The sequence below is a fragment of the Salminus brasiliensis genome, chromosome 12 (assembly GCF_030463535.1).
Source record: "Salminus brasiliensis chromosome 12, fSalBra1.hap2, whole genome shotgun sequence".
Classification (NCBI taxonomy): domain Eukaryota; kingdom Metazoa; phylum Chordata; class Actinopteri; order Characiformes; family Bryconidae; genus Salminus; species Salminus brasiliensis.
In genome coordinates this window covers 9,302,691-9,321,654 of record NC_132889.1, presented here as the reverse complement: position 1 = coordinate 9,321,654, position 18,964 = coordinate 9,302,691, and the positions used below count along the sequence as shown (strand labels likewise).

The 18,964-nt window shown below is 44.7% G+C and overlaps 7 protein-coding genes across 7 annotated transcripts; all 7 read left to right on the top strand.

Moving 5' to 3' along the window:
- The first annotated feature begins 206 nt into the window (after positions 1–206).
- On the top strand, positions 207–581 carry LOC140574309 (histone H2B). The gene has a single exon (XM_072694099.1). It carries the CDS (start codon positions 207–209, stop codon positions 579–581), a length of 375 nt encoding a protein of 124 aa, XP_072550200.1.
- A 2,590-nt stretch (positions 582–3,171) lies between these two features.
- LOC140573704 (histone H1-like) lies at positions 3,172–3,795 on the top strand. Its single transcript, XM_072693215.1, has one exon. The coding sequence runs from the start codon at positions 3,172–3,174 to the stop codon at positions 3,793–3,795; it is 624 nt and encodes a 207-aa protein (XP_072549316.1).
- Positions 3,796–4,407: 612 nt separating this feature from the next.
- LOC140574151 (uncharacterized) lies at positions 4,408–14,640 on the top strand. Its single transcript, XM_072693882.1, has 2 exons — positions 4,408–4,790; positions 14,223–14,640. The coding sequence occupies exons 1-2, from the start codon at positions 4,408–4,410 to the stop codon at positions 14,638–14,640; spliced, it is 801 nt and encodes a 266-aa protein (XP_072549983.1).
- LOC140574400 (histone H4) lies at positions 8,900–9,211 on the top strand. The gene has a single exon (XM_072694223.1). The coding sequence runs from the start codon at positions 8,900–8,902 to the stop codon at positions 9,209–9,211; it is 312 nt and encodes a 103-aa protein (XP_072550324.1).
- Positions 10,050–10,424, top strand: LOC140574310 (histone H2B). The gene has a single exon (XM_072694101.1). The coding sequence runs from the start codon at positions 10,050–10,052 to the stop codon at positions 10,422–10,424; it is 375 nt and encodes a 124-aa protein (XP_072550202.1).
- On the top strand, positions 13,015–13,638 carry LOC140573710 (histone H1-like). The gene has a single exon (XM_072693221.1). It carries the CDS (start codon positions 13,015–13,017, stop codon positions 13,636–13,638), a length of 624 nt encoding a protein of 207 aa, XP_072549322.1.
- Positions 14,641–15,210: 570 nt separating the features above from the next.
- LOC140574284 (histone H3) lies at positions 15,211–15,621 on the top strand. The gene has a single exon (XM_072694066.1). The coding sequence runs from the start codon at positions 15,211–15,213 to the stop codon at positions 15,619–15,621; it is 411 nt and encodes a 136-aa protein (XP_072550167.1).
- Positions 15,622–18,964: the final 3,343 nt, after the last annotated feature.

Genomic DNA, 18,964 nt, shown 5'->3' with positions numbered 1-18,964 from the left:
AGCGGGTGTAGGGAGGCAAGAGAGAGGGAGGGGGTGGAGAGACGGGAACGGAGGGTTGAGAAGAAGCGAGCATTCAACTGTTGTCCAATGGTCGTTTGACGGCATTCTGGAGGCGGAAACTCGTCTAATTAGAATGTTAGAGTCTAAATAATGTTGGAGCTTGTCACCTCCCCCTCATTCTTCAGTCTTATTCGACGACGAGCAGAATGCCTGAGCCAGCCAAGTCCGCCCCGAAGAAGGGATCTAAGAAAGCCGTGACCAAGACGGCCGGGAAAGGAGGCAAGAAGCGCAGAAAGTCCAGGAAGGAAAGCTATGCTATCTACGTGTATAAGGTGCTGAAGCAGGTCCACCCAGACACTGGTATCTCCTCCAAAGCGATGGGCATCATGAACTCGTTCGTGAACGACATCTTCGAGCGTATCGCCGGTGAGTCTTCTCGTTTGGCTCACTACAACAAGCGTTCTACTATCACCTCCAGGGAGATCCAGACCGCTGTGCGTCTGCTACTTCCCGGTGAGTTGGCCAAGCACGCCGTGTCCGAGGGCACAAAAGCCGTGACCAAGTACACCAGCTCCAAGTAAACAGTGTTCGCGGCATAATCAAAACCCAACGGCTCTTTTAAGAGCCACCCACGTTTTCCACCAAAGAGCAGTTTTTACGCGAGAGAACCAAGTCACAGATGGTAAGCCCTCAATTTACGTCTGTATGTTACTTCCAGAGAGTACAGCCTTTGGTGTAGAAGTAATTGTTTCAATTATATAAGGATGTATGCATATGTAAGTCAATAGATTTATTCTTGTTTGTTGGCATTTAATTGGTGTAGTGTGTACTAGGATTAAGTGGCAGAATAGCAAACTATTATACTGTGCCATACTAACCATATGAAGTGGGCTTGAAATGATCAGCATTACAGGTGTGGAAGAGTGTAGGGTTCATCCATAATATTACACACTTGATCTTGGTAATGAAAGGTGCCTCTTAAAACTAGAGGCTGGTCTGGTGGATGTAATAAGGCCTTATTGGGGGCTGACTTGTTGGGGGGGGGGGAAGAGGAAAATAAGTGACCTCCACAAGCTTTTTGGTTGGGTTACAAAAGTTGGTCAAAGTCTTTGAGTGAGATATGAGTGAGAAAAAGTAGGTCTAGAGCTAGGCTTTTGATACAGTGATTGAGAGCAATGCCGGCTTGAGGAAGGTAGAGTAAGTAAATAATAGGTTTGTAGCTGGGCTTCAGGTTTATGATGAAGGTGGATTGAGTTAAAGTGGCTGTGAGTTGGGCCTTAGCCTAAAGATACAAAGGAAGGTTCAGTAAAATTAAATTTCAACATCAGCCGTCAGCCTTATGATTCAGTGAGGGCAAGCAAAAGTAGATGCACACAAGGCCTTGGCCTACTGATAAATGTAAAACTAAGACAGCTTAAAATGGGTCAAATTAAAGTTCTAAAAAAATCTGTTGGGGTAAGAATGAGAATAGGGTTGTTTTGTGTTGAGGTTAGTTGGTATTGTCATTAAAGTGAGGATGCAGTTAATTTGTATTAGGGTTAGAGAGAGTACGTGCTTTTTCATTAAGCATAGAATAAGATTGTTTTTTTTATATTAGGGTTATAGTGCAGATTGAGTTATTGTGTTTGGGTTAGACTGAGGTTGGGGTTTTCTTTTATTATTTCTTTTATTAGGGCTAGGAGGAAGATTTTGTTTTAGGGTTAGGAGTATGGAGTTATATTGTATTGGGGCTTTTTGGTTGGGTCACAAAAGGATGAAGTCCTAGTCCAAGTCTTAGGTCTATGGTGAGTTTTGAGTGAGCAAAAGTAGGTGCTGGTGTATAGGTTGGAAGCAAGGCAAAATGATGAAGGTAAAGTAAGTAAATATGGGTTTGTAGCTGGGCCTCGGGCTTTACCATGAGAAAAGTAGGTCAGTGAAAGTATGTTTAGCGCAGACATGTGGTCAGCCTTATGATTCAGTGACAGCAAGCAACAGTAGATACACAAGGCCATGACCCACTGATGAATGTATAACTAAGTAGAATGGTCATAGCATAATATGGGCTGAGTGAGAGTTTAACAAATTAACTTGAGTTGTGTTACTGGAGGGATGGGATTAATTTGTATTAGGGTAAGAATGAGATTGAGAGTTATTAAGAGTTATTTCATGTTAGGGTTAGAATGAGAATGGATTTGTTTTGTATTAGTGCAAGAATTAGGGAGGGTTTTTTTGTATTACGGATAAGAAGGAATTGGGTTATTTCATCTTGGGATTAGAGAGAGGAGGTGTTATTGTAGATGGATTTTATTTTTTATTTTTTTTTAGATTAGGGTTAGAAGGTTGGAACGGTTTTGTTTTAGGGTTAGAAGGAGGAATGTGTTCTTTTGTATCTGTGTAAGAATGAGATTGGGGTTATTTTGTACTATGGTTGGAGGAAGGATGGGGTTATTTCATTTGATGGTTAGAGAGAAGAAGGTGGTGATTTTGTATTAGGGTTAGAATGAGTTTGGGCTTATTTAATATAAGGGTCGGAGAGAGGACTTTATTCTTTTCCATTATGTTTTAAGGTCGATTGTCACGGGGAGAGTCGTTCCGAGTGTGGGAGCCCTGGTGACAAAGACGCATCGACGGTGAGAGTCATACTGCGGGAGTCACAACGCACACATGGCAACACTGTGCTTTACACACCTCTCAAGGGCGCCCCGCACGACGAGCAAAACAACGCACCCATGCATCGGATTCCCAACACGCTCTCACCGAGGCTCTCCTCTATCGCTCCGGACAAGGCTCGCCCAGCTCGCAACACATTTTGACGCCGTTTTCCACCGATTAGCACGTCAAATGCGCCGTCGCCCGTTCCGCACGCCGGCAGCGCGGCACGCTTTGGTGTGCGCCGTGCGAAAAGCGGCGTCGTTTCGCTGCCCTTCCCGCCTTCTCTACACACGATGGAGCCTTTCGGAGACGATAGAGCATTTCCACGATCGCCAGGTTGGGCTTTCGCTCATATTTCGCTCGACAAACGCCGAGAGAAAACACAAGTGCGAGTCTTTCGTTGCGGCACGGCTGCACGGGCGAGTTGAGTCCACAACGTTCTCATGTGACTTTTAAGGGCCGCCCCCCTCGCTGCAGCCGGAGGTTCCACAGAACGCTGCAGCAGTTTGTGCTCACTCCAGCTCTCAGCAAAGCAGAACAATGGCAGAAGTCGCTCCAGCCCCAGCCGCCTCGGCGCCCGCCAAGGCCCCCAAGAAGAAGGCCGCCGCCCGCCCCAAGAAAGCCGGCCCCAGCGTCGGCGAGCTCATCGTCAAGGCCGTCTCTGCGTCCAAGGAGAGGAGCGGCGTGTCTCTCGCCGCCCTGAAGAAAGCCCTGGCTGCCGGCGGCTACGACGTCGAGAAGAACAACTCACGCGTTAAGCTCGCCGTCAAGAGCCTCGTCACCAAGGGCACTCTGGTGCAGACCAAAGGCACCGGCGCGTCGGGCTCTTTCAAGCTTAACAAGAAGCAGACCGAGGCTAAGAAGAAGCCGGCCGCCAAGAAGCCGGCACCTAAAGCTAAGAAGCCGGCCGCCAAGAAACCAGCCGCGGCCAAGAAGCCCAAGAAGGTAGCAGCCAAGAAACCCACTGCGGCTAAGAAATCCCCCAAGAAGGCCAAGAAGCCCGTCGCGGCCGCTAAGAAGGCAGCGAAAAGCCCCAAGAAGGCCAAGAAGCCGGTGCCTCCCAAAAAGGCGACCAAGAGCCCAAAGAAAGCCAAAGCGGTCAAGCCTAAAGCAGCTAAGCCCAAAGCGGCGAAGGCGAAAAAGGCTGCCCCTAAGAAGAAGTAAACAGTCACGCCCTTTAACTTCATGTCTTGTTTCCCTCTACAACGGCTCTTTTAAGAGCCACCCCACAGTTTCATCTCAAACAGCTTTATTTTCCTTGTTACTGCAAAATGAATCAAAAAACAAACAAAAAACGTTAAGCCGGAAGAAGAACAGCAGTAACTATCCCATAAAATAGCTCTATTTACAATAGTGTACATATTTTCGGGTTTGACTTTACTTTCCTTCTATGATCAGAGTACTTTATGGCCGTACGTGTTTTATTTGAGCGGGAAAGGAAACACTGGGCATGAGTGTGTGTGTGTGTGTGTGTGTGTGTGTGTGTGTGTGTGTGTGTGTGTGTGTGGGGGGGGGGGTTCTTTCTGTACACCGTTTTCTTTCTTTCTCTCTCTCGCTCTCGCTCAACCAGACACACAGCACGAGAGGAGGAGGGGGTCGGGTTGCAAAGCGAGCAGAGGTGGGAGGACGCTAGAGTCTGACGGCGGATATGCGATTGGCTGTTGGTGTGTCTAGCTTTTAGCCAATAGGAACGCAGGCGTTTTAGCTATATCAACGGCGTCGGTCGCTCGCCGTGTTTATTTCAGCTGCGTTCAACGAACTCGACTGACGCGAATCATGAGTGGAAGGGGTAAAACCGGCGGTAAAGCTAGGGCCAAGGCCAAGACTCGCTCGTCCCGCGCCGGATTGCAGTTCCCTGTTGGCCGTGTGCACAGGCTCCTGCGCAAAGGCAACTATGCTGAGCGAGTCGGCGCCGGCGCTCCCGTCTACTTGGCCGCCGTCCTGGAATATCTCACCGCTGAGATTCTCGAGTTGGCTGGCAACGCCGCCCGCGACAACAAGAAGACCCGTATCATTCCCCGTCACCTGCAGCTGGCTGTTCGTAACGACGAGGAGCTGAACAAACTGCTCGGAGGAGTCACTATCGCCCAGGGTGGTGTGCTTCCCAACATTCAGGCTGTACTGCTGCCCAAGAAGACCGAGAAGACCGTTAAGACTAAGTAAATTGGCGCTCTCAGTTAATTTGTCCATACACAAAGGCTCTTTTAAGAGCCACCCATTTTTTCTTAAAAAAAGTGCTGTTCCTTAAACACCCACCATATATTCTTAATGTGACTTCCAAGAATGGTAGCTTCATACGGCCGGAGTTATTGATAAACAGGCTCACCCTGACTTCATCATGAGCTCTACACTTACTTTGCTTACCGCAGTTTCTTTCCATCCTTCTTTCTCTTCCATTAACTGCATCACATGTCTATATGCCTTTGTATAAAGCAACTTTCACTCCCTCTGCGTTTGTCTAATCTGGCAAATATGACAGTTATTAGAAGATGTATAGCGGAAACCTGAGGGATACAAATGGTAAACAAGTGTAGCTTTAGTTGGCCTCATTAGGGGCTTTTCCCTTATAGGCAAAATATACCATTCATTATACTCGTGTTTGTTCTTTCTTTCTTCAAATGTCTCTGTGGACACTGTGTCTTTAACTTGTAGTGTATTAGATTACATGGGACTACAACACCCATGATGCCTTACTACAAGTTCTGCCTATTGACACATGTGCCAAGTATTAAGGCTAGTCAAGTGCTGTTTTTAAACATTATAACACGGTTGTATTAATTTGCTACAACCTATGCCTTGAACTTCACATTGGTAAAGATCTTTTCTAATTGCCTGTGTCAGTGTTAACAGTGTGGGTACTAACTGGACAAAGGACTGCAAAGGTCATGTCAGTGTTTGTAAACCGCAGTAGAGATTCTGTCCCCATGTAACACAGAAAATTGTTACAGTGTAACTGATTCTCAGTATATTCACTTAGCTTTATTGATCCAAAGCTATAGCTTAGTGATCTTAGTCAGGGTTCAAATGTTTACATCTATTTAGATGTCATGTCATGTTTCTGTGTGTTATTGTATGTTTCATTGTTTGAATCAGCTTACATTAGGTCATTTCAGCCCCTGTAAATGTACAACAAAAAGTAATAAAAAACCCCCAAAAGGAATATATCTGAAAATAAATGTAACTATATCTGAAAATAAATGTAACTTGGACCTGCAGATTCATATTCTGACCACCAGATGGTATCCACACTTCATTCATCATATTTCTAAGGCCTCTGCATAAAGCAACTTTTACCCCCTCTGTGCTTGTCTGCACATATGACTGTTATTCGAATATGTATACCATAAACCTGGGGAATCTAAATGGTAAATATATATAAGTGGGGCGTGTGTGTGTGTGTGTGTGTGCTTGCGTGCGTGCACGCAACTGTCATTTGTAAACATATGGCATGCTTGATGTAAACTTTGAGGGCCTATTCATTCTGACAGATACAAACACAAATACATACCCTGTACTGGTTATATGTGTTTGAGCAATATGTGTTGATAGATGAAGGATCGTGTTTTATAGATTCAACCATTCAATTGATGTGTGTTTGTTCTTTTTTTATTTAAAAGTCTTTGTGGACACAGTGTCTTTATATTGTAGTGTTAAGATCAATGACCACAATTCCAACGATGAACTACAAGTTCAGCCTATTGACAAATGTGCCATGTATTGGCTCATTTAGAGCTGTGATCTCAGTGTGTGGTTGCATAGTTAGAATAGCGTGATGTAGTGTTTGGACTTACTTGGTTGTATGTGAGACCAAGGCGCATATGTGAACAGCCATCAATATTGAGTCAACAGCTGACCTAGGTATGTGTGGTGTTAAGAGAAATGTTAGCTACTTTTAATGTTCATACATGTCCATGTGAAACGTCGTCCTTTTTTCATTATAGTTTGCGTCGCTTCGTGGAATGGGCGTGTGCTCAGCTCTGTTGTGGTGCCGTTAGTACGATAACGTTAACGTTAAAACTCGATTACTCGAAAACTCCATTTTGCCGAGAGCAATGTTTTACACCCAGTCACAGCAAATCGATGTATAACTGCCGTTGCTGGATCTATGTGTGGAGTTGCACTTGGAGCCAGTTTAGCGATTAGCAGCGTGGCTAACGCAGCTAGCTGGCATAAACAGCAAACACAAACATGGGCCTAATTATGGGGTGCCATTTCCTATTGACCACGGAACAGTACCGCCTGCTGAGTTGTAGTATGAATTAAAAGTACGCAAAGTTAGCGATTAGCATGTTAGCTATCTCGGTTAGCACAAACAATAACACAGGCCAGTGCGTATATAGTTGCCAGATAAATACAAACTCACTCGAGGCAGCCAAGGTTTAGTATGAACGGTGTATATAGCTTTATTTATGTTAACTGTCGTGGTTGACTTGGGTGATTTGTGTCCCAGCTACTCGTGTAACCGAGAGGCTAGCTAGCTAACTTTCACATGAGAATTTCCCCACTGCGGGACTAATAAAGGACTATCTTATCTTAACTTGGAGAGTAGCGCGATGGCTAGGTGGCTGTAATACGATAATACGGACTCGTGTGCAATTGGAACAAGTGAGGGACAAACGGTCGTGCTTAAACCAAGCTACCAGCAGCGTATCTTCTGGGTTTTAGAGCCGGGTGGCGTGTGTAGTTGGCTAATTAGTGTTTGTTCACGAAATATATTTTCCGTAAGTTACCGAAACGACAAATGAATGTAGCTAATTTCGCTCGCAAAAAAACGCCAACAGAAACCTAGTGTGTCCGCGTCTTAACTGAAGTTTGTTTGCCGTTCGTTGGCCAATAGTTCAGTAATCTCAGAAAAGCAATGACATTGGAACCGGAATTACACTGTCCAATTCCCAAGCAGCTCACTACTCCCTACAGAGTGCATATAATAATGGCTTCTACACTCACGTAGTGCACTATTTAGGGAGTAGTGGAGTGCCATTGTTTTTGTGTCCCCAACCAATTATAATTTATGGAGATTTGAGGGCATTCTGTGGTTCAGAAAGAAGAGTTGTAGCCTTTGTTGACATGTATTAATAATAATGATATTATCATTGTAATTGCAAATAAACATTTGATCACTGTTTTCTAAAGGTCAAAGGTCACATGGCCCCAATCCACTTCTATTTAGTGAAAAGGAGTCATAGGCTGTGTGTATGAGTATGAGCCTACTTTGAGTCACTGTAAATTCATGTTAAGCTAAGGCCTGGCTGGCTTAAGTCACTGGGATTTATTTATTTATTTATGTATGTATTTATGAATGACTTCATCATTAGACCTAGCTATTTCTGAAGTTATTATGACTCCTAATTATAACTGAACGGCCTAGCTTTCAGACCTGCTTGACTTTACAAAGTTTACAAAGTTGAATCATGATGAGTTAAAGGATTCACAGTGAAGGAAAGGCATGATCCAGTGTGTGTTGCAATATTATGTAGCAACCGTTGTTTGTTCCTGTTACACCATGGTTAATATATTATGATTGTGATCAGAGCAGTTCAACAGTATAGATGGTTTGGTAACTTTTATCAGTAATTTATTAATAGTTCTGACCAGAGGAGGATGGGTCTCCCTTGTTAGTTTGGCATGCTCACTGGGGGTCTTTGATCCTTCATGTCTTACGTTATTTATTTGTCTCTGTCTTTTACTAATGACTAATTATGTAAAGCACTGTACAAATAAATTTGACTTGACTTCTGAATCTATGGACTCTCCCCCTCGGTGGAGCCTGGATGCCATTGTGTGGCCAGACTGTGAAACTGCAAGCAGTAGAAGGAAGACATGCTGCAAATACATTGGAAAGTGATGCTATTATTGTTTGGCTTATCAGATTGCCCCCCAAGTTGCAATACACCACATGTTACATGAACAACATGACCATCTTATGTGTTAATGAAATCCACATTAAAACTATCTAAATAGAGCACTTTGAATTGTGAATATGTGTACATCCAGAGAGAACTGAAACAAAAGACAATTCAGCTAGTTGACTCTATTTTGTGTGGCTACCCACTCAGTGCCTATATATATGCGATGTTTGAGTGGTCTAGGCACGTAGGTACAGAACACTTGTTTTCCTGTACAGCGTCTAGAAGATGAGACGGAGCTAATATAGTGTGACGTCACTCTTGTTTTCAACTAGGTCCTATAGAGCGGTATAACAGGCGTGCCTCGGGTGCTGCAGCTTCATTGATTCTCTTCTCGTCGACTGGGAAAAGAAGCAGAGAGAATGTCTGGCAGAGGCAAGGGAGGCAAAGGCCTTGGAAAAGGAGGCGCCAAGCGTCATCGTAAAGTGCTTCGCGATAACATCCAGGGTATCACTAAGCCGGCTATTCGTCGTCTGGCTCGTCGTGGTGGCGTCAAGCGTATCTCCGGTCTGATCTACGAGGAGACCCGCGGTGTGCTCAAAGTGTTCCTGGAGAACGTGATCAGGGACGCAGTCACGTACACCGAGCATGCTAAAAGAAAGACCGTCACCGCTATGGATGTGGTGTACGCCCTGAAGCGCCAGGGACGCACTCTATACGGCTTCGGAGGTTAAACGCTCGGCTTAAACAAATCTTAAACACAACGGCTCTTTTAAGAGCCACCCACAGATCCAACAAAAGAGATTGTTTTTCATGTTAGTTTGTTTGTTTTAAATACGGTAGTCAATAAGTGAATGAAAATTTGAAAAAATGAAAATATCTCCAGGACACTTAAGTAGTTAACCTGCATGAGGAATAAAAAGTGATCTAATGATATACTTACTTTTTCCATTTTCCCCCGTGTGCGTTGTTTTAGAATTCAGAACTGTACGTGTTAAAAACCTTATATAAACATTGAGCCGTCTGCGTCCCTTATTTGTTTGTTTATTTGCAAATAAGTCAGTGATGATCATGGAACTCCCGGCCGCTCTGTGTTAAGAAGTTAATCTTCAGAAGGAATAAACATTATATTTCTGTGTATAATAAGCTTCAATACACATTATATATGTAAATAGTACATACGTGCATATTGTCTTCCTTTCCCCCCCGTGTGTGTTGATTAAATCAGAACTATACGTTTGAATAAAATCAGAATGTCGCCGTCAACGCCGGTGTGGCAAAAAAATAATTGTACCGTCTGCACAGCGGGTAAAAATGCGCGGGTAGGCGAACAAAGAGAATGCTGCTGAGGGGAGGGGGAGGGGGAAGCGGGTGTAGGGAGGCAAGAGAGAGGGAGGGGGTGGAGAGACGGGAACGGAGGGTTGAGAAGAAGCGAGCATTCAACTGTTGTCCAATGGTCGTTTGACGGCATTCTGGAGGCGGAAACTCGTCTAATTAGAATGTTAGAGTCTAAATAATGTTGGAGCTTGTCACCTCCCCCTCATTCTTCAGTCTTATTCGACGACGAGCAGAATGCCTGAGCCAGCCAAGTCCGCCCCGAAGAAGGGATCTAAGAAAGCCGTGACCAAGACGGCCGGGAAAGGAGGCAAGAAGCGCAGAAAGTCCAGGAAGGAAAGCTATGCTATCTACGTGTATAAGGTGCTGAAGCAGGTCCACCCAGACACTGGTATCTCCTCCAAAGCGATGGGCATCATGAACTCGTTCGTGAACGACATCTTCGAGCGTATCGCCGGTGAGTCTTCTCGTTTGGCTCACTACAACAAGCGTTCTACTATCACCTCCAGGGAGATCCAGACCGCTGTGCGTCTGCTACTTCCCGGTGAGTTGGCCAAGCACGCCGTGTCCGAGGGCACAAAAGCCGTGACCAAGTACACCAGCTCCAAGTAAACAGTGTTCGCGGCATAATCAAAACCCAACGGCTCTTTTAAGAGCCACCCACGTTTTCCACCAAAGAGCAGTTTTTACGCGAGAGAACCAAGTCACAGATGGTAAGCCCTCAATTTACGTCTGTATGTTACTTCCAGAGAGTACAGCCTTTGGTGTAGAAGTAATTGTTTCAATTATATAAGGATGTATGCATATGTAAGTCAATAGATTTATTCTTGTTTGTTGGCATTTAATTGGTGTAGTGTGTACTAGGATTAAGTGGCAGAATAGCAAACTATTATACTGTGCCATACTAACCATATGAAGTGGGCTTGAAATGATCAGCATTACAGGTGTGGAAGAGTGTAGGGTTCATCCATAATATTACACACTTGATCTTGGTAATGAAAGGTGCCTCTTAAAACTAGAGGCTGGTCTGGTGGATGTAATAAGGCCTTATTGGGGGCTGACTTGTTGGGGGGGGGGGAAGAGGAAAATAAGTGACCTCCACAAGCTTTTTGGTTGGGTTACAAAAGTTGGTCAAAGTCTTTGAGTGAGATATGAGTGAGAAAAAGTAGGTCTAGAGCTAGGCTTTTGATACAGTGATTGAGAGCAATGCCGGCTTGAGGAAGGTAGAGTAAGTAAATAATAGGTTTGTAGCTGGGCTTCAGGTTTATGATGAAGGTGGATTGAGTTAAAGTGGCTGTGAGTTGGGCCTTAGCCTAAAGATACAAAGGAAGGTTCAGTAAAATTAAATTTCAACATCAGCCGTCAGCCTTATGATTCAGTGAGGGCAAGCAAAAGTAGATGCACACAAGGCCTTGGCCTACTGATAAATGTAAAACTAAGACAGCTTAAAATGGGTCAAATTAAAGTTCTAAAAAAATCTGTTGGGGTAAGAATGAGAATAGGGTTGTTTTGTGTTGAGGTTAGTTGGTATTGTCATTAAAGTGAGGATGCAGTTAATTTGTATTAGGGTTAGAGAGAGTACGTGCTTTTTCATTAAGCATAGAATAAGATTGTTTTTTTTATATTAGGGTTATAGTGCAGATTGAGTTATTGTGTTTGGGTTAGACTGAGGTTGGGGTTTTCTTTTATTATTTCTTTTATTAGGGCTAGGAGGAAGATTTTGTTTTAGGGTTAGGAGTATGGAGTTATATTGTATTGGGGCTTTTTGGTTGGGTCACAAAAGGATGAAGTCCTAGTCCAAGTCTTAGGTCTATGGTGAGTTTTGAGTGAGCAAAAGTAGGTGCTGGTGTATAGGTTGGAAGCAAGGCAAAATGATGAAGGTAAAGTAAGTAAATATGGGTTTGTAGCTGGGCCTCGGGCTTTACCATGAGAAAAGTAGGTCAGTGAAAGTATGTTTAGCGCAGACATGTGGTCAGCCTTATGATTCAGTGACAGCAAGCAACAGTAGATACACAAGGCCATGACCCACTGATGAATGTATAACTAAGTAGAATGGTCATAGCATAATATGGGCTGAGTGAGAGTTTAACAAATTAACTTGAGTTGTGTTACTGGAGGGATGGGATTAATTTGTATTAGGGTAAGAATGAGATTGAGAGTTATTAAGAGTTATTTCATGTTAGGGTTAGAATGAGAATGGATTTGTTTTGTATTAGTGCAAGAATTAGGGAGGGTTTTTTGTATTACGGATAAGAAGGAATTGGGTTATTTCATCTTGGGATTAGAGAGAGGAGGTGTTATTGTAGATGGATTTTATTTTATTTTATTTTTTTAGATTAGGGTTAGAAGGTTGGAACGGTTTTGTTTTAGGGTTAGAAGGAGGAATGTGTTCTTTTGTATCTGTGTAAGAATGAGATTGGGGTTATTTTGTACTATGGTTGGAGGAAGGATGGGGTTATTTCATTTGATGGTTAGAGAGAAGAAGGTGGTGATTTTGTATTAGGGTTAGAATGAGTTTGGGCTTATTTAATATAAGGGTCGGAGAGAGGACTTTATTCTTTTCCATTATGTTTTAAGGTCGATTGTCACGGGGAGAGTCGTTCCGAGTGTGGGAGCCCTGGTGACAAAGACGCATCGACGGTGAGAGTCATACTGCGGGAGTCACAACGCACACATGGCAACACTGTGCTTTACACACCTCTCAAGGGCGCCCCGCACGACGAGCAAAACAACGCACCCATGCATCGGATTCCCAACACGCTCTCACCGAGGCTCTCCTCTATCGCTCCGGACAAGGCTCGCCCAGCTCGCAACACATTTTGACGCCGTTTTCCACCGATTAGCACGTCAAATGCGCCGTCGCCCGTTCCGCACGCCGGCAGCGCGGCACGCTTTGGTGTGCGCCGTGCGAAAAGCGGCGTCGTTTCGCTGCCCTTCCCGCCTTCTCTACACACGATGGAGCCTTTCGGAGACGATAGAGCATTTCCACGATCGCCAGGTTGGGCTTTCGCTCATATTTCGCTCGACAAACGCCGAGAGAAAACACAAGTGCGAGTCTTTCGTTGCGGCACGGCTGCACGGGCGAGTTGAGTCCACAACGTTCTCATGTGACTTTTAAGGGCCGCCCCCCTCGCTGCAGCCGGAGGTTCCACAGAACGCTGCAGCAGTTTGTGCTCACTCCAGCTCTCAGCAAAGCAGAACAATGGCAGAAGTCGCTCCAGCCCCAGCCGCCTCGGCGCCCGCCAAGGCCCCCAAGAAGAAGGCCGCCGCCCGCCCCAAGAAAGCCGGCCCCAGCGTCGGCGAGCTCATCGTCAAGGCCGTCTCTGCGTCCAAGGAGAGGAGCGGCGTGTCTCTCGCCGCCCTGAAGAAAGCCCTGGCTGCCGGCGGCTACGACGTCGAGAAGAACAACTCACGCGTTAAGCTCGCCGTCAAGAGCCTCGTCACCAAGGGCACTCTGGTGCAGACCAAAGGCACCGGCGCGTCGGGCTCTTTCAAGCTTAACAAGAAGCAGACCGAGGCTAAGAAGAAGCCGGCCGCCAAGAAGCCGGCACCTAAAGCTAAGAAGCCGGCCGCCAAGAAACCAGCCGCGGCCAAGAAGCCCAAGAAGGTAGCAGCCAAGAAACCCACTGCGGCTAAGAAATCCCCCAAGAAGGCCAAGAAGCCCGTCGCGGCCGCTAAGAAGGCAGCGAAAAGCCCCAAGAAGGCCAAGAAGCCGGTGCCTCCCAAAAAGGCGACCAAGAGCCCAAAGAAAGCCAAAGCGGTCAAGCCTAAAGCAGCTAAGCCCAAAGCGGCGAAGGCGAAAAAGGCTGCCCCTAAGAAGAAGTAAACAGTCACGCCCTTTAACTTCATGTCTTGTTTCCCTCTACAACGGCTCTTTTAAGAGCCACCCCACAGTTTCATCTCAAACAGCTTTATTTTCCTTGTTACTGCAAAATGAATCAAAAAACAAACAAAAAACGTTAAGCCGGAAGAAGAACAGCAGTAACTATCCCATAAAATAGCTCTATTTACAATAGTGTACATATTTTCGGGTTTGACTTTACTTTCCTTCTATGATCAGAGTACTTTATGGCCGTACGTGTTTTATTTGAGCGGGAAAGGAAACACTGGGCATGAGTGTGTGTGTGTGTGTGTGTGTGTGTGTGTGTGTGTGTGTGTGTGTGTGTGTGTGTGGGGGGGGGGTTCTTTCTGTACACCGTTTTCTTTCTTTCTCTCTCTCGCTCTCGCTCAACCAGACACACAGCACGAGAGGAGGAGGGGGTCGGGTTGCAAAGCGAGCAGAGGTGGGAGGACGCTAGAGTCTGACGGCGGATATGCGATTGGCTGTTGGTGTGTCTAGCTTTTAGCCAATAGGAACGCAGGCGTTTTAGCTATATCAACGGCGTCGGTCGCTCGCCGTGTTTATTTCAGCTGCGTTCAACGAACTCGACTGACGCGAATCATGAGTGGAAGGGGTAAAACCGGCGGTAAAGCTAGGGCCAAGGCCAAGACTCGCTCGTCCCGCGCCGGATTGCAGTTCCCTGTTGGCCGTGTGCACAGGCTCCTGCGCAAAGGCAACTATGCTGAGCGAGTCGGCGCCGGCGCTCCCGTCTACTTGGCCGCCGTCCTGGAATATCTCACCGCTGAGATTCTCGAGTTGGCTGGCAACGCCGCCCGCGACAACAAGAAGACCCGTATCATTCCCCGTCACCTGCAGCTGGCTGTTCGTAACGACGAGGAGCTGAACAAACTGCTCGGAGGAGTCACTATCGCCCAGGGTGGTGTGCTTCCCAACATTCAGGCTGTACTGCTGCCCAAGAAGACCGAGAAGACCGTTAAGACTAAGTAAATTGGCGCTCTCAGTTGATTTGTCCATACACAAAGGCTCTTTTAAGAGCCACCCATTTTTTCTTAAAAAAAGTGCTGTTCCTTAAACACCCACCATATATTCTTAATGTGACTTCCAAGAATGGTAGCTTCATACGGCCGGAGTTATTGATAAACAGGCTGCCCTCTATTTTTCTATTCTCCTCCCGTGTTACTGTAGTACAATTTTTGTAACAATTGCCAATGTGTGATTTGTTTTCATATATTTAACGTACTGAGTCCAACGCACATATTATATTTATTTATATATATATATATGTGTGTGTGTATATATGTGTATTCGCTAAAATATATATTATCTTTTTTCATTTTTTTTTTATGGAGCCCGCCACTATTAGTGGGCTGTATTTTTCGTTTTGAAAAGAAGACGCCCAATAGCGTGTCACCGACGTTTTGCCGGCCGCCCAATGGGTAACGGACACCTTTAGGACGCCCAATGAGCGGCGAGCGGCTCGAACGCTTAAAAGCCATGTGAAGCAAGCAACAGCTCATTCTCTTTCTTTACCCGCTGAGGAGAGCAGAGTTCAACGCGATGGCAAGAACCAAGCAAACAGCCCGTAAATCCACCGGTGGCAAGGCCCCGAGGAAGCAGCTCGCCACCAAGGCTGCCCGCAAGAGCGCCCCCGCCACCGGCGGCGTAAAGAAGCCTCACCGTTACAGGCCCGGCACCGTGGCTCTGCGGGAGATCCGCCGCTACCAGAAGTCGACGGAGCTGCTGATCCGCAAGCTACCCTTCCAGCGGCTAGTGCGTGAGATCGCTCAGGATTTCAAGACCGATCTCCGCTTCCAGAGCTCCGCCGTCATGGCCCTGCAGGAGGCTAGCGAGGCATACTTGGTGGGTCTATTTGAAGATACTAACCTGTGCGCTATCCACGCCAAGAGAGTCACCATCATGCCTAAAGACATCCAGCTGGCCCGCCGTATTCGCGGAGAGCGCGCTTAAACAGTGCGCTTTGACGTTTACCTGAAATACCCAACGGCTCTTTTAAGAGCCACCTACCTGTGTCCGTGGCGAAACAGCAAATGTCCGCCTCACTCTTGTGTTGTCTTTATATACCTTACAGCTATTAGGACGCGCGCATCTCAATTCCGTAAGGCCGAGAGAGCTGCGCAGCGAGACCAACAGTGGCTGTATCGTTGGTTAAGGGCAGCAGCAAAGGCGTTTACGCCGCCCAGGTGAGCACGTATTGGGGAAATGTAGCCATTTGTTTTGGTCAAAACTAATTCTGTCGATGCAGGGCATTTCATATTGTAAGGTACCCTTTTTCCCGTCATTTTTCTATTTGCCGAAATCAGTGGGACCCCCGCCCCCCAAAATCAAAAACGATATCGATATTGAGACACTATTGACAATATTGTTATTTCGTACTACGTTTCACATTAAAATTGCCGTATTTATTAATACATATTTCACTTTTTATTAGTATTTTTTTTTTAAATACATGTTTACTGGTTGAGACAACATCATCCTAACAGTACAGTTCGAATTTCATTCAACCCCGTAGAAAAAAAATAGCCACTGACACTTCAGTAAAGCAGTACACTTCTATGTAGTGTGTAGAAAGGTTTTGACTTAATGCAAACGGAATTTATCCATGGATGGAGCGTGGATGTCACCGTGTGTTGAAACTATACTGCAAGCACGGTTTGAGAGCCCTATTTGTGTGTACATACAGTGTGAGTATATACATAAATATTTAGAGCTTGATTTTGGGTACTTAAGTTTCAGACATATGCAAAAATTTTGGAGATGGAGTTACAATGGAGATGATGGCTCCATTGTTTGTGCTTGGTTTTATAAAATCCATAAAACTGAACCAAAATTCACGTTTCCCCTCACCTATTTAATTTGTCTAGAAGTGTAACCCTTCAAGTGTAACCCATAGCGCAAATTACATTTACCCTTCAGAGAAGCCTAGGGAACGATTTATTATTATTATTGTTATTTGTCTTTTTATTTTATATTTGTGCGTTTCGCACAATGAATACCGGGTGAAGTATTTGTCGTGTCTGGGAGGCACCCGGCTATCTAATAGAGAGTAGAATCCTTTGACACTTGGGTAGAGTAGTGCGCTTCTATGTAGTTTATAGGAAGGCTTTTGGAATTGTCCTATTACAAAAGACACCGGTGTTTTGGGGCCACGGACACCTGTCATGAATGGAGCGTGGATGCCATCGTGTGGTCAAACTAGGCAAATGCAAACGTTAACAATGTGGATATCTACGTGTATGTATGTGTATATTGCACATTTTACACATGACAGATGGTTGTGAACGCCAGTAAGTCTACAAAGCTATTTATATTTAACTGCACCAGTACATCTAAAAAAGTAAATATACGTCTTGTGGGGTGATTTTCGTTAGGGGTTAGATTTTGTTTGGAACAATATGCTAATGACAAAGTAGGACAGAATGATAGATATTACCTTGATACCTCGTTGATGACCCTTTTAGTCAAACCATTTCTTAAACCGCATAGATACTCAGGAGATTTGACATATTATTAGGATGCAAAGTTATGAATGACCCCATAGCTTGTCACTACAAAAAATAAATAAATGAATAGATCACATCCCATTTCGTTTCCAAGGCACATTACTCTGGGAGAAGTTTGACAGGTGCTTCTTTAAATGACTTTGTGGACCAAAAACAGATTCTTTACGTTACATTTTGCAGATTCATATTTTGACCACCAGATGGCAAACACACTCCATTCACTTTCTGCGACTACATCGACTTAAGGCCTAGCACTGAAACCCCATCAGAAGCCTAAGGGGTAGGTCTAGCCAAACTGCTTCCACTCACCCTGACTTCATCATGAGCTCTACACTTACTTTGCTTACCGCAGTTTCTTTCCATCCTTCTTTCTCTTCCATTAACTGCATCACATGTCTATATGCCTTTGTATAAAGCAACTTTCACTCCCTCTGCGTTTGTCTAATCTGGCAAATATGACAGTTATTAGAAGATGTATAGCGGAAACCTGAGGGATACAAATGGTAAACACGTGTAGCTTCAGTTGGCCTCATTAGGGGCTTTTCCCTTATAGGCAAAATATACCATTCATTATACTCGTGTTTGTTCTTTCTTTCTTCAAATGTCTCTGTGGACACTGTGTCTTTAACTTGTAGTGTATTAGATTACATGGGACTACAACACCCATGATGCCTTACTACAAGTTCTGCCTATTGACACATGTGCCAAGTATTAAGGCTAGTCAAGTGCTGTTTTTAAACATTTTAGCACGGTTGTATTAATTTGCTACAACCTATGCCTTGAACTTTACATTGGTAAAGATCTTTTCTAATGGCCTGTGTCAGTGTTAACAGTGTGGGTACTAACTGGACAAAGGACTGCAAAGGTCATGTCAGTGTTTGTAAACCGCAGTAGAGATTCTGTCCCCATGTAACACAGAAAATTGGTATAGTGTAACTGATTCTCAGTATATTCACTTAGCTTTATTGATCCAAAGCTATAGCTTAGTGATCTTAGTCAGGGTTCAAATGTTTACATCTATTTAGATGTCATGTCATGTTTCTGTGTGTTATTGTATGTTTCATTGTTTGAATCAGCTTACATTAGGTCATTTCAGCCCCTGTAAATGTACAACAAAAAGTAATAAAAAAACCCCAAAAGGAATATATCTGAAAATAAATGTAACTATATCTGAAAATAAATGTAACTTGGACCTGCAGATTCATATTCTGACCACCAGATGGTATCCACACTTCATTCACGTTCTGTGACTACATAGTCTTAAGGCCTAGCACTGAAACTCCATCAGAAGCCTAAGGGGTAGGTCTAGCCAAACTGCTTCCACTCACCCTGACTTCATCATGAGCTCTGCACTTACTTTGCTTACCGCAGTTTCTTTCCATCCTTCTTTCTCTTCCATTAACTGCATCATATGTCTATATGCCTTTGTATAAAGCAACTTTCACTCCCTCTGTGTTTGTCTAATCTGGCAAATATGACAGTTATTAGAAGATGTATAGCGGAAACCTGAGGCATACAAATGGTAAACACGTGTAGCTTCAGTTGGCCTCATTAGGGGCTTTTCCCTTATAGGCAAAATATACCATTCATTATACTCGTGTTTGTTCTTTCTTTCTTCAAATGTCTCTGTGGACACTGTGTCTTTAACTTGTAGTGTATTAGATTACATGGGACTACAACACCCATGATGCCTTACTACAAGTTTTGCCTATTGACACATGTGCCAAGTATTAAGGCTAGTCAAGTGCTGTTTTTAAACATTTTAGCACGGTTGTATTAATTTGCTACAA

Excerpts from the sequence above, each read along its gene's own strand:
- LOC140574310 (XM_072694101.1), top strand. The coding sequence starts at position 10,050 with ATGCCTGAGCCAGCCAAGTCCGCCCCGAAGAAGGGATCTAAGAAAGCC.
- LOC140573704 (XM_072693215.1), top strand. The coding sequence starts at position 3,172 with ATGGCAGAAGTCGCTCCAGCCCCAGCCGCCTCGGCGCCCGCCAAGGCC.
- LOC140573710 (XM_072693221.1), top strand. The coding sequence starts at position 13,015 with ATGGCAGAAGTCGCTCCAGCCCCAGCCGCCTCGGCGCCCGCCAAGGCC.
- LOC140574400 (XM_072694223.1), top strand. The coding sequence starts at position 8,900 with ATGTCTGGCAGAGGCAAGGGAGGCAAAGGCCTTGGAAAAGGAGGCGCC.
- LOC140574151 (XM_072693882.1), top strand. The coding sequence starts at position 4,408 with ATGAGTGGAAGGGGTAAAACCGGCGGTAAAGCTAGGGCCAAGGCCAAG. Across the intron at positions 4,791-14,222 it reads GAGAAGACCGTTAAGACTAA|CTGCGTTCAACGAACTCGAC; the intron begins GTAAATTGGCGC and ends TGTTTATTTCAG.
- LOC140574284 (XM_072694066.1), top strand. The coding sequence starts at position 15,211 with ATGGCAAGAACCAAGCAAACAGCCCGTAAATCCACCGGTGGCAAGGCC.
- LOC140574309 (XM_072694099.1), top strand. The coding sequence starts at position 207 with ATGCCTGAGCCAGCCAAGTCCGCCCCGAAGAAGGGATCTAAGAAAGCC.